The following is a 14,820-nucleotide window of genomic DNA, read 5'->3' as shown; positions in this document are numbered from 1 at the left end:
TGTGTGGAACAATAAAGAGGTTGATACTCTTAGCTAGATCAAAGAAAGATACAGAGAATTATGTGGACAGGGTGGAAAATAGGGAGGTGGGCAGAATGTGTAGGGCTTTATGAACCATTTTAAGAACTTTTGTTTTAACCTATATGAAACATGGGATTTGCAGATAGACAATGGTTATCTTAAGTTTGGGGTTCAAGAGAGAGGTCTGGTCTTTGTTATAAAATTTGAGAGTTATCAGTGTATATGGGGAATTTGAAACCATGGAATTAAGGAAAATCACCAAGGGAATGAGTAGAGAGAAAAGTTCACTCCAGTTTTTAGGAAAGTTCAGAGAGATAAGGAGAAACCAGTAATGAAGATTGAAGAATAAATGGCTGAGGTAGACAGTGGGAGTTTTTGTGCAGAAAAGAATGAAGAACTGCTTTAATCACTGCTAATTAGTTTGAGGATAGACAACATTGATTGAGGGAGAAACTCAAGGAGTCTAGGATGGAAGTAGGTGGCTTCAAAAAGCCTAAAATGTAAATTTTCCAGTTGTACCCAGTTTCTGTCTCAAAAGGTGGGAGCTTTCAGAGCGTGTCCTAATTTCACCTCTCGTCAGGGAAGTTTTCTGGAATAGTATTGGTTGTCAGGTTTGTCATTAAGATTAATTAACAAATTGTACGCTTAATTGGAATGGTTAGTTTTGTTCAGAATTGGTCTTGACAACTAGGTCACTGTAGGACAGTTTTCTCAGTAATTCCTAGAGAAACAAAACTATGGGCTGTAGATAAAGTCTGAGGTTTATAAATGCCAGGCACAAGACCCTTCTCTCCTTTTAATTTGGGTATGGGGAACTCAGCCCAAGCTGAAGATTTTGGTTGGTTAGGGAGCAGACAGAGCTGGGCAATCCACAATACATCTCTTCATGTCTTTGGAAGCTCTGTGTTCTTAGATGAATAAACATTTAGTCTTTTTATGCCTTCTGAATGAATTCATCCTTTTATCATCACGAAATGACTCTCTTGGGTACCTGGGTGGCTCAGTTAAGTGTCTGCCTTTGGTTTGGGTTATGATTCCAGGGTCCAGAAATCAGGTTCTGCATCGTGCTCCCTCTCCTCTTTCCCCTTTCGAGTGCGTGGGAGCGCGGCCTCTCTCTCTTCCTCACTTGTTCTCGCTCTCAAATAAATAAAATCTTAAAAAAAAAGAAAAGAAAAGAGAAGAAATAACCCTCTTTATCCCTGGTAGTAGTCTTTTACTTGGCCAGCTAGTAAAGGCTATATATTTTTCCTACTAGGAAACATATTTTTATTTTTTTGCATTAAAATATTAGCTGTGCTAGGGGCGACTGGCTGGCTCCGTTGGTGGAGCATGCGACTCTTGATCATGGGGTCATGAGTTCAAGCTCATTGCGTGTGGAGCCTACTTAAAAAAATTTAGATATTTTAAAGTTTACCTTTTAATTTCCTAATTGTAAAAACTCTTCCTATATAGCTGTTTCTTCTGCCATGTTGGATCTTCTATTACTCAAGTTTGAAATTGGATAATTTGCTCAGAATGTTCTTACTTAGTGACTAACAAGAGCCAAACAAACACAGATACCCAGATTTTAAAAAGTGTGTTTTTATGTTCACTCCATTTAATTTTAGGAGAGCTAAGTTCAAAGCCATAGATACCATTTACCTTTTTTTTTCTGTGTTGTAGGAATAGACTTTAAGATCAAAACAGTTGAATTGCAAGGGAAGAAGATCAAGCTACAGATATGGTAAGTGATGCTGATTTACCAACTTTATATAATCGATTGCCAAGTTCCTGAAGGTTTGGCAGTGAACTCTTTGCTTGTCACCTGTTTAGATTCTGTGAGACTCCTTTGTAAAGCCAGCAGTCAGGTCACCTTCTTTCAGTGAAGAGAAAAAATTATGGACATGGAGCTTCTCATGGCATCAGGAGCACCTGATGGCTTGGTTGGTAGAACATGTGACTCTTGGTCTTGGGGTTGTGAGTTCGAGCCCCATGTTGGGTGGAGAGATTACTTCAAAAATAAATAAATAAATATTAGTTCATGAGATATGAATGTTTTACCTTTTCTGCTTATTCTAAGAACTTGAGCAAGTTATATAACACTGTAAGGCTGTTGTATCTTCATATGTAAAATAAAGATAATACCACTTATCTCAAAAGATTGTTGTTCTAAGGTTTACATGAAATAATCTGTATAGAGCCTTTAGCACCATACTTTGCTCACACTCAGTATCAAAAAGTTGTTTCTTTGAGAGTCTTAAGCTAAACTACTTGTTTCCTTTAATATGTTTATAATTTTTTATGGATTTTTTTTTATTAGTTTGTATAGGATTTGTCCCATAGAAGTAAAATGAAAATCTTTCAATTTGTATTCAAGTATGAATCATAGACTTTAAAATTAGAATAGCAGTATTTGATAGTAAATATTAAGTGTTTTACATATATGTATATTAACCTATTAAATACTCAGAATGACCCTGTGAGATATGTTATTCCTGTTTTTTAACAGCCTTGTTGAGGTATAACTGACACATAATAACTGTACATATTTCAGGTATACAGTTTGATGAGTTTGACTATGAAACCATCACCACAGTCAAGATAATGAGCATATCCATCCTTGAAGTCTCTGTAATCTCTCCTTCTTTCCTGTTCCTGGGTCCCAAACATCCATTCTGCTTTCTGTCACTGGAGACTAGTTTCCATTTTCTAGTGTCTTCTTTTGTCTTTTTTTCATGTAGTGTCTTCTTTTGTCTTTTTTTCAGGGGAGGGTGTCTGGCTTCTTTCAGTGTAATTGTTTTTGAAAATTCTCACTGATTTCTGTGTGTATCAGTAAGTTCATTACTTTTTATTGCTGGGTAATATTCCATCGTTAAGATACATCACACCCCAGAGCTCCAGGGTGGCTCAGTGGGTTAAGCTTCTGCCTTCTGCTTAGGTCATGATCCTGGGGTCTTGGGATCAAGCCCCACATCGGGTTCTCTGGTCGGCAGGGAGCCTGCTTTTCCCTCTGTCTCTGCCTCCCTCTCTGCCTACTTGTGATCTGTCTGTCAAATAAATAAATAAAATCTTAAAAAAAAACAAAAACTCTCACACCTCGGTTATTCACCGTAAATCTTTGCTATAAATCTTTGTGTAAGTGTGTATTTTCCGAAATGGATACATTTTGAAATATCTAAGATCTTCAACATGTAGATGGTAGAGCAGGGATGCATTAAATGCTCAGACTGTAGAGTTGAGAGTAACACTGTTAATTATTATACTGCGTCCTATAAATAGTACAGTTTGATTGTTGATTTTGCTGCCTTTTCCAGTCCTGTCATTTCTTTATTACTAGTCAGTAATTGTGCTAAATTTGAATTCATTGTTATCTTGGGTTTCACTGTAAAAGGACTTGCCATAGAATGGTTATGAGAATGAGTGGTGCATGTAAAGCACTAAGAGCAGTGTCTGATATGTGATTAATGTTTAATAATAAATCATAACTATTACTATTTGGCTATCTCCCATTAAGAGGCTAGAACCCTAAGAATAATAACCTTTTATTTTAGCTTCTGAACAGAGGTGGAAGTTAGCAAACGAGATTGCAGAGGAGAGTTAGAGAATTAGGAGAGAATAATGGGGACACCTGGGTGGCTCAGTAGTTAGGTGTCTGCCTTCAGTTCAGATCACGATCCCAGGGTCCTGGGGCCCCACATCACGCTCCCTGCTCTCTGAGCCGGCTCCTCCCTCTCCCTCTGCCTGCTGTGCTCTCTTTTTCTCTGTCAAATAAATAAATAAAATCTTAAAAAGAAAAAAAAGTGGAGAGAACAATGTCCCAGAATCCAAAGACAGTTTAAAAAAGTTAGGTATTCTCATTGAAAGGGAGCTGCTAATAATAATAATAATTTATATTATTAATATATTGTTATTTTAGAGAGTGCATGTGGGCAGAGGGAGGGAGAATCTTTTTTTCTTTGTTAAGATTATATATATTACATATATATATATAATGTATATATGTAAAGATTTTATTTATTTACTTGAGAGAGGGAGAGTGCAAGCAGGGGCTGGGAGGAGGGTCAGAGGGAGAGGGAGAAGCAGACCTGCCCACTGAGCAGGGAGCCCAACACAGGGCTTGATCTGCAGGATCCTATGATCATGACCGGACACTTAACCCACAGAACCACCCAGGAACTCTGAAAGAGAGAATCTTAAGCAGGCTCCGTGCCCAGGGCAGAGCCCAACATGGGCTGTAATCTCACAACCCTGGAATTATGACATGAGCTGAAACCAGGAGTTGGGTGCTTGACTGACTGAGCCATCCCGGTGCCAAAGGGAGCTAAGAATTAGATGAGTAGGATATGTTTAACCAGAATGTCATTGAGGTATAATCTTTATAACATCTTCAAAATTTAATGCAAATTTAAATAAAATGTAGACATTTTAAAGTATTTCCTACATTTAATGATTCCCTTTGAAACAAAGTCCACTTGATGATCTTTGGTTTTTCCTTACTTTAACTGGGAAATAACTCAGCAAATGAACTGTACCTCATATTCTGCTTCATTATAATTAAAGCTGATCTCAAGGGAATGGATGTCAATTCATTCATATTCTGAATTTCAACCAGCACTCCCCCCTGCCCTTTTTTAGCTCCATTCCTTAATCCAGGGTTGGCCCTACAAGTTAGTCTGTGTTCCAAGCCCCTCTTAGGCTCTGCCATACTGATTGGCTTTTCTCTCAACTGCATTCCCCCTGTGCACACTTTAAACCAATAATGTTCAAGCCTCTTGATGGTAAGAGACAATATTTTACATTGTGACTCTGTGACTCAGTATACATGTACATTTATATGTGAGTGTATTCAACAGAAATAAAAGCGCAAAAAAACCTTTTTTTAAGATACATTTTTCTTTATATTAGCATGTAAACATTTGCCCTACTAAATTTGTCCTGTTCTTCCACAAACTCCCCCTCCTCCCTTTTTAGAGAGGAATAGAGGAACAGAGGGAGGGGGAGAGAGAAAATCTTAAGCAGGCTCCTTGCCCAGTGCGTGAGCAGGACCAGGAGCTTGATCTCACAACGCTGAGATGGTGACCTGAGCCAAAATCAAGAGTCACGTACGCTTAACCCACTGAGCCACCCAGGTGCCCCACAGACTTTCCCTTTTATTTCTTGTCCTGTGGCTTTAAGTATTTTTTTCTCCCTCTCATTTTAGTTTCTGTAGCTTCTGGAAGTAAACAGTAATAACTAACACTTGTTTTTGAAAAAGGGAGCCTTACGGCCATACCACCCTGAACGCTCCCGATCTCGTCTGATCTCGGAAGCTAAGCAGGGTCGGGCCTGGTTAGTACTTGGATGGGAGATGTTCTTTTGCAACAGTAAGTCCTCCGGTATGGCCTTCAAGATTAATCTAGAAAAGATTTCTGCTGTACCTATAAATCTCAAGTATAGCACAGAAATGGTAAAACTTCCAATTTAGAATTGTTTGATTTTTAAACATTAATATAACCTCTTTTGGGTAAAAACACTTTAGAAGGAAAATTTCATTTAGTCTAGGTTTTCATATATAAAACTGCTTTTAATTTGAAATACCCATTTTCCTATAAAGATTAGGAATGAGATGTGAAAATTAGTGATTGATAGTTTATATGAGGTTAGCATTATGCCAGCTGATTTTCTTTCTTTGCTTTTCAAAGTTCGCATGCTTAAAATCCAGGGAGAAGGAAACCATGCAGCTCCCAAGTTAAGACATATAAAACATGCCACAATAATTGAAAAAGGCTTTTAGCATTGAAAAACCCGTTACTCATAATCAAAATGCTATCCTTACTCAACATTAGATGTTTTGCTTCCAATTGTTACTAAAGCAGTGATTTTTTTTTTTAATCTGTCTCTAGTTTGAATGAATATATTCAGATTTTTGTTTCAGCATGAAAAATTTCATTCTGCGATTGGATATTGAAAAGTGTCTGCTAAAGATCTGTGTTACTTTTCTTTACTTGAATGATCTTCATTTCTTGTCTTTTTTCCAAGGGTCTTGTAGGCTATTTGTTGCAGAAGGGTGGAGACAGGTCTCACCCTGGCCAGTGAACATGTGTGTAGGCCGAAAATTAACTCGTTGGGCTGATAGAGAAGCAGCTATGGCTTTTTAAATCCCAGATCTCTAGAAGTTTCCATCACAGTATCTGTCTACATTTTCCATAGTGTTGTGGGTCCTGCCAGGAAAAAAGCCATAGTGAGTTACTTCAAGTTTGCTTTTTTTGTGTGTTTTGTTTTGTTTTTAAGGGAGGGGGTCAAAAATGTTTGTTACTGTTGGCATCTGTATCTTGTACCAGAGCAATTTTTTTTTTTTTAAGAGATTTTATTTATTTGAGAGAGCATGAGCAAGAGAGCATAAGCAGCGGTGAATCAGACTCCGCACTGAGCAAGGAACCTGACGTGGGGCTGGATCCTAGGACTATGGGATCATGACCTGAACCAAAGGTAGCCGCTTAACCACCTGTGCTACCCAGGCACCCCAACCAGCAGCAACTTTAACATCAGCACAGTCAACCAGAAATCAGTAATGTCACATTGTGGAGGAATTAACCTTTTACCTACATAAGGTGTGAAATTCTTGGGAAGTCATCTTTGATTCTTCCCATTCCCTTGATCCCAACATCCTCTTAGGTAATACCTGTTGATTGAATCTTACCTGTCTAGAATCCATATATAATTTGCTGTCTCCTTTGTTGCCCACCTCCCCCCACCCCCAGTCAAAGCCACCAGTACTGTTTCTTTGAGCCCTGCAGTAGGTAGGCTCTTAATATCCTAATAGGTCCTTATTTCCCCTTTTGCCTTCTTCCTTTTTGCCTTTTCCCACATAATAGCCAGAGGAATCTTTTTTCAAATATAAATCAAGTTTAGATCATGGTTGTCATTCCTTCCCCATTTATAACCATTTGAATTTCTTTGCATTTTAAATTAAAGTCCAAATTCCAAATCCGGATTCCTTACCTGAGTTAACAGAGTGGCCTCAACCTCATCTTGTGGGCTTTTGTGCAGCTGATCTTCTTTTAATTCCATGAACATGGTCTGCTCTTTTCCAATGTGGGACCTCTGTACACGCGCCGTAGACCTCCCTCAAACACCCCTACCTACCCTCACCCCCAGCAGTGGCTTCATTCCAGAAACTTCCTATTTCACCAGAAATAAAATTTGAAAATGTCAGGTTGTGGCTTCTGACCTCTTCTCTCGCCAGTTTTGCTCCAATGATTGTGGCCATTTTCTCTCCCTTGAGCATGCCAAGAATGTTCCCATCTCAGGGCCTTTGTACTTCAGCTGTTACTCTGCTTGGGATGCTTTTCATCAGATCTTTGTCCTGCTGCCTTCTCATTCAGATCTTAATTCCGCATTATCATCTGAGGGAGGCTTTGCACGATTTCAGGTTAAAGCAGCCCAGTCCTTCAGGCACTGTCACATTTATCCTGGTTGATCTTTATCATAGTATTTTTTAGTATCTAAAGTTACCATATTTTGGGAGTGCCTGGGTGACTCGGTTGAGCGTCCAACTCTTGATTTCTGCTCAGGTCGTGATCTCAAGGTTGTGGGATTGAGCTCCACATAAGGCTCCCTGCTCAAGGGGGTCTGTTTCTCTCCCAGTGCCCCTCCCCCTGCTCACACACATGGTCTTTCTCTCTATCTCTTTTAAATAAATACACTTAAAAAAAATAAAGTTAACCATATTTTTTTTTAAAAGTGCCCATTATTCCTCCCCATCTTCGGTTGGGGATCCTATCTGTCTGATACATGGTTATTATAATGACCATCTAGAAAGAACCTGGCTTAGTAAATATTTGTTGGTTAAATGACCTTGTTTGGTTGATTTCTGTTCATATTTCTTGCCATAAGTATCAGGGACCTCCCTGAACATCCTATCTAGATTGTCTTCCCTTCCCCTTATCCCATTCTTCATCACTGCATACTGTTTCCCTTGTTAGCCTTGATCACAGTTTGGGATTATGTATTTACTTATTTGCTTGTTCCTTTACCCACTGGAATATAAGCTCTGCAAGAGTGGGTTTCAGGTTTTTATTTTTTATTTTTTTTTTAATGAAGATAAGCATAGCTAAATGACATTTTGAACTAGAGAAACTGTATATCTACAAGGAAATCAAGGTCTTGTTAAAATAAAATTCAGTGTGGGGCACCTGGCTGGCTCAGTTGGTGGACTGTGACTATTGATCTCCAGGTTGTAAGTTCGAGCCCCATGTTGGGTGTAGAGATTACTTTAAAATAAAATCTTTTTTTTTTTTTTTTAAAGATTATTTATTTATTTATTTATTTATTTGTCAGAGAGAGAGAGGGAGTAAGCACAGTTAGACCCAATGGCAGGCAGAGGCAGAGAGAGAAGCAGGCTTCCTGCTGAGCAAGGAGCCCGATGTGGGACTGGATCCCAAAACGCTGGGATCACGACCTGAGCCAAAGGCAGCCACTTAACCAGCTGAGCCACCCAGGCATCCCTAAAATAAAATCTTTAAAACAAGACAAAAAACCACCTCAGTGTGAAATTTGACATCCTAATTTATAAAGGAGGAAAAAACTTCATTATGTTACCAAAAACACAAAGGTGCAAAATTTGGGATCTCTACTTTGCAGAGCAGATTGATGCTGTCTCTGGACTGTTCTAGTGCTATCAGTGCCCAGACTAAAAATAACATCATAATAGCAGCCAGAGCACACAGCTTCCTTGACCCTGCATGTGGGACTAACAAGTACGGAAATAAGATACTTTCGTTCCTAGGAACATATCGCTCCTTTTATAATATGTCAGGGGGTGGGGAGGGAAGAGGATTTCACAAAATTCTCTTTGCTGTGTGTCTATTATTTTATGTAAGGAAAGTTCTTTTGCCACTGGGTTGTAATTTCAGAAACCTTTAATGTAGTCTGAGAAGGAAAAAAAATACAAGAAAGGAAAACCGAGTTGAGTTATTTATACCAACTTTATTACCAACTTAAAACCAGTATTATGGTACGTAGAAATACATTGTGAGTATGTACAGTGTTTAATTGCTCTTCAGATACTTAATACCTGGTTTTGTTCATTGGGGTTAACCCTCTGTCTTTAATCTGGGGTGTATATGTGCATGCAAACCTAAAAATAATTTGGGCAGTAAATAAGCAGCTGTGGCTATTTTTAGCCCTGGGCAAAGGATCATCAATTAGCTTAGAGGTATTGAGCAAGAACTTCTGTTTCTGGTTCCAAATAAATGGTTGATGGTCTTAACAATTGGTAGGGGCTGATACAAGTATCTACGCAGGACTCAGGAAAAGGGTAATTTGAGATCAAGGAGTCGAGGGAACCAGGTCACCTTGTGGGGTGGAGACAGTCCTGTTGGAAGGTGTTAATGTATGACATGTGTAAATGAAAATAGGATGTAGAAAGCCTTTTAAAAACTTAGCAGGAAAAGCATATAAAAAGAAGGAAGGTAGTTGGATGTAAGAGATTTTGGAAGATGGAGGAGACAGAAAGAACAGATAGAACGTCATGGATCAAAACAGGAATTTAAATCTGAATCTGAATAGTGATTACCTTCCTTTCAGAGAGGCCATTAATCTTTCAGTATCTTTTATTTTGACGTTTCATATCTAACCAGTATTATAAAACCTAAGTGCTGTTGATTTGGTTTTAACTGAGTAGTTTCTTCTGCAGTGTATTCTTTGTTGGTAGAGAATTTAGTCATAGATTTGACACTGAAATGGGGACGTAATTTGCTAATTTTGTAATGTGAATGAATGGGAAGAAAGGAAGCATATCTTTTTATTAAAATAAATTCTTTTTAAGATTTTTACTTGTTTGACAGAGAGAGAGAAAGCACAAGCAGGGGGAGCGGCAGGGAGAGGGAGAAGCAGGCTCTCCACAAAGCAGGATGCTATACTCGATCCCAGAACCCTGGGATCATGACCTGAGCCAAATGCAGAGGCTTAACCATCTAAGCCACCCAGGCGCCCTGAAGAAAACATATCATAGCTAGACAGTGTTGGGGGTGGTTGCACATAGTGAAGTGCTGTGGAAGATCTCTTTAAATAATTATTGCAAATGACAAAAAATGAAGTAGAAGTTTTGTGTGCCTCCTACACTATAACCAGTAGGCATTTCTGTCTTGAGTAGATACATTTCCATCCTGGATTTTAGCTAGGAAACTAACCCCTCTCTAAGGGTATAGAATTATTAGTTGATTTATACTTTTTACCAATTCAGAAAAGAACTAAAGTATTTTACTGTGATGAGGCAAAATTTTTGTTGTTCTTTCATGGATTCATAAATTACACATGCTTACAAGTATCTTGTGACTAAATAAAGACTAATAAAAGATAAAACAAGAATTTGGAATTGAGAATGGAGGATATAAATATACTATCTCTGAAGGACAACTTATGTGCTACGCTTAATTTGTAAAACTTACCTAGAAATTTCTTTGGGGGCCAAGGTACAAAAAGAACCAAGAAGGAAGTCTACCTAAATTGATTACATTATTCTTTTCAGAAATAATGTAAAGAATGGGAGAGAAAATAGATCATAACAAATATAGAATACATTTTCATAAGGCTCATTCTTTTGATTAAAAAAAATTTATTTATTTGAGTGAGAGAGGGAATACAAGTAGGGGGAGCGGGAGAGGAAGAAGCAGGCTTCCCGCTGAGCAGGGAGCCCGATGTGGGGCTTGATCCCAGGACCCCGAGATCATGACCTGAGCCGCAGGCAGAGGCTTAATGACTGAGCCACCCAGGTGCCCCTCTTCTTGTGATTTTCAATAAATTAACCTATTAAAGGTAATGATGATAAAAATTCTGGTCTAAGAATGTAAATAAGTATACAGATAGAAATATGTGTGTGTAGCCTTTAGTGATCTAACTTATCTTAAGGATACAACCTGGAAGAACTGATAGCATGTCTCTTAGATAGTTTTTCTTTTCTTTTCTTTTTATTAAAGATTTTATTTCTTTATTTGACAGAGAGAAAGACTTCGAGAGAGGAAACACAAGCAGGAAGAGTGGGAGAGGGAGAAGCAGGCTTCCTGCTGAGCAGGGAGCCCAAAGTAGGACTTGATCCCAGGACCGTTTGATCATGACCTGAGCGGAAGGCAGATGCTTAACCACTGAGCCAGGTCCCTTAAATGGTTTTTCCTAAATGACAGTTCTGGGGGCTCCGGGGTGGCTCAGTGGGTTTAAGCCTCTGCCTTCAGCTTAGGTCATGGTCTCAGGGCATCAGGCTCCCTGCTCAGCTTCTCCCCAGTCCCCCGACCTGCCTCTCTGCCTACTTGTGATCTCTCTGTCAAATAAATAAATAAAATCTTAAAAAAAAAAAAAAAAAGAGAGAGACGAAAAAAGAAAAAAAAAAAGACAGTTCTGGTGGCAGTTTTTTGGTATTGTATTACCGCCTAACTCTTCTTCTCCACACCCATTTTCAACAGTAAATAGAGTGATTCTTTTGAAGCCCAGGTTAAGTTACTTCTTTTTGTAAAACCCTTTAGTAGACTTCTCATCTTACTCAGAAGGAAAGTTGAAGTCCTGCTGACCTCGATATTATTCCTCAACCATGGGTCAGGACCTTTACACTAGTTCTTCCCTCTTCTCGGAACATTGTTATTCCCAAGGACTTCCTTATTGCCTTCACCTTCTCACTGAGGCCTTCCCTCACCACTCTGTTTAAAATTTTACTTGTTTGCACAATCCCCTACATCAGCCCCTAGTCTCTTTACTTTTTGTGTTCTTGGTACTTTTCACCCTCTGAAGATATGTAGTTCTAGAAATTACGTTTTTTGTTGTTGTTGTTGTTTTATCCCTGGTAGGATATAAAACTTCGTTGAGGCAGGAGGTTTTTTGTTTTGGTTTTTTTTTTTTTTTTCCCTGTTTACAGCTTTCTCTCTGGTGCCTAGAATAGTGTCTGGCATGTACTGTTGGTTCAATAAATAGTTACAGAATGAATAAATAGGATTCTACATTATTGTAAAGGACAGATCCGTGTACTTTGAGATGAGACGGGCAAGTGACAAGGCTGAAGTTCTCTTACAAAAGTTGAAAAATCCAACCAGATCATCTTTTAACTTGGCTAAACAAAAAAATCATTTTATTTTACATTTATTTGGATATAGGCTTCAGGCAAAGCCAGGGATTTCTTGTGAAACAGCTTTGAGTACAGCTTAAACACCAGCAGGTACTAACTTGAAAGAGCATCTGCAGAGATGGTTTTGACTTAGGACATCTTGAAAACACAAATTTTGAATCTCAAAATGACATTATTGCATCTTTGCATATTTTTATACTACAGATTGCTTTGAGCTTATTTATAACACACACAAATAAATTATGGAATTTTACTTTAGTTATTTCTTCAAGCTGTGAATGAAGAAGATTCAGAGAGGTTACATACCTTTAAGGTCACCCACCAGGAAGGATTGGAATCTGAGGATAAACTTGGATCTGACTCCAAACCCATGTTCTATATTTTTTCTTGTATAATGCCTAGCACAGTATTTGAATTGATGGACAGATGGATAGAGGGCAGATGTATGAACATGGTGATTGTACACCAGGATTGAATGTAGGGAATATTGATGTATTGGTAGTTCTTTTATTTCTGGCTACATATATATTTAGGCATAGAATCCTAATTTTTTTTTTTTTTTAAGATTTTAAGATTTTTTTTTTAAAGATTTTATTTATTTATTTATTTCTCAGAGAGAGAGAGAGAGAGAGAGAGAGCACGCGCACGCACAAGCAGGCAGAGTGGCAGGCAGAGGCTGAGAGAGAAGCAGGCTCCCTGCTGAGCAAAGAGCCCGATGCAGGACTCTATCCTAGGACCCTGGGATCATGACCTGAGCAGAAGGCAGCGGCTTAACCAACTGAGCCTCCCAGGTGTCCCAGAAGCATTGTTTTTAAAACATGTTTTTAAGGGTCATTTAATGAATTGAAGCTCCTTGCTATATAAAATAATACAGAATCTGCAAGGTAATATTCTGAAATACTGACTTATTAACATTTGAATGCTTATTAGACTTGTAGATAAAATGGGTTCTGCAGTAAACAAGACAGATAGATCTCTAATGGAACTTTAATTTTGGAGGACATGGGAGATAAACAGTAAATAAATCTATAGTAAGTGTTATACAGAGAAGTAGGGATATGGAACGGAGAGAGACTGGATGACTATTTAAATTGGGTGGTCAGAGAAGTCTTCATTGTTAAGGTGATGGTTAAAACGTGAACATGAGGAGCCAGTCATGTACAGGCAGGCTGTGGCAACAGCTAGTGCAGAGGCTGTCAAGTGAAAACAAATTTGCAAATTTGGGGACATTAAAAAAAAAACCAAAACGTGAATTTAGTTGTCAGGGAAAGGACTGCCTCAAAATTTGGGGGGCTGGAGTAAAGAACAAGTCCTATAGCACTTGTAAACCTCAAGGTAAGGATTTTGGAATTGGTTCTGGTTATAATGAATTGGAAATTTTGTGCTTTTTTTTTTTTTTTTAAAGCCTAGTAATCTCTGTTTTGTGGTGAGATCTAATTCATACACTGTAATTCAGCCATTTAAAGTATAAAGCTAGTTCTTTAGTGTATTTACAAGGTATGTATATTTACCATCATCATAATTTTTAAACATGTTTATATTCCCAAAAAGAAACTCCATACTGTTTTTTTTTGTTGTTGTTGTTGTTTTTTTGAGACTCTACTCTAGCAGCCCCTCCCTGTCCTGACCAAACGCCTTAGCCAGGGCAGCCACTAATATACTTTATGCCTATGTAGATTTTCCTATTCTGGACATTTCATATAAATGGAATCATACATTATTTGATCTTTTGTGTCTTGTTTTTCTCACTTAACGTTATCAGGCCTCACCAAGGTTGTAGCAGATATCAGTACTTCATTCTGTTTTATCGCTGAATAATCTTCTGTCATATGACAGTACCACATTTTATTTATCCATCCGTCAGTTGATGGGCATTTAAGTGGTTTCTACTTTTTGGCTATCGTGAATAATGTTGTTATGAGCATTCATGTATGAATCTCTGTATTGGGCATATGTTTTCATTTCTCTTGGTTATATACCAGGAAGTAGAATTGCAGGATCATATGGTAGCTGTATGTTTAACATTTTGAGGAACTGCCAGACTATTTCCACAGTGGCAACATCAGTTTACATTTATACCAACTATGCGTGAAGATTCCAATTTCTCTACATCCTTTATTGTTTGGTTTTTTGCTTATAGCCATCCTAGGGTGTATGAAGTGATTTTGACTTACAGTTCCCTAATGACTAATGATGTTGAGCATCCTTCTCATATTTTCTTCTAAGAGTTTTATAGTTTTGACTCTTATATTCCGGCCTTAGATCTGTTTTGAATTAATTTTTATTTATTTCTACGGTATGAGGGTAGGGGTCCAACTACATCATTTGCATGGAGATAACCAGTTGTTTTAGCACTGTTTGTTAGAAAAAACCTACTCTTTCCCCATTGAAGCTATTGGAAGGTTTAAGCAGAAGACGTTATGATCAGACACATATTTAAAGAAGAACACTCTGGCTACTGTGTAGAGAATGTCATTTCCTATATATATGAATGTTAGAATGCCAGCCAAAGTTACTGAAAATGACCAGTCAGTGCCATAGAACTAAGAGCAGAAACATGTGGTTTCAGAAAATTCATGAGAATAAAATGTTTCAAGAAGAGAAAGTGGTCAATTTTATGGCATCCTGATGAATGATTAAAATATATAAAAAGGAACTAAATCCTGGATTTAGCTATCAGAAGTTATTGGAGACCCTTTGAAGAAGAGCAGTCTTGGTAGAATAGTAGT

At 38.1% G+C, this 14,820-nt stretch overlaps 1 protein-coding gene across 2 annotated transcripts in view; it reads left to right on the top strand.

Annotated features, from left to right (window-relative positions):
* The window catches only part of RAB10 (RAB10, member RAS oncogene family), an 89,636-nt gene that overhangs the window by 57,071 nt on the left and 17,745 nt on the right, over positions 1–14,820 (top strand). For both annotated transcript variants that reach the window (XM_032353107.1, XM_032353106.1), the window contains exon 2: positions 1,684–1,744. In XM_032353107.1, coding sequence (XP_032208998.1) covers positions 1,684–1,744 — 61 coding nt within the window. The remainder of the gene's footprint in view (positions 1–1,683; positions 1,745–14,820) is intronic.

The sequence above is a fragment of the Mustela erminea genome, chromosome 7, assembly GCF_009829155.1.
Source record: "Mustela erminea isolate mMusErm1 chromosome 7, mMusErm1.Pri, whole genome shotgun sequence".
NCBI lineage: Eukaryota > Metazoa > Chordata > Mammalia > Carnivora > Mustelidae > Mustela > Mustela erminea.
The sequence above is the reverse complement of the archived record's forward strand: the minus strand, read 5'-3'. Positions and strand labels throughout refer to the sequence as shown.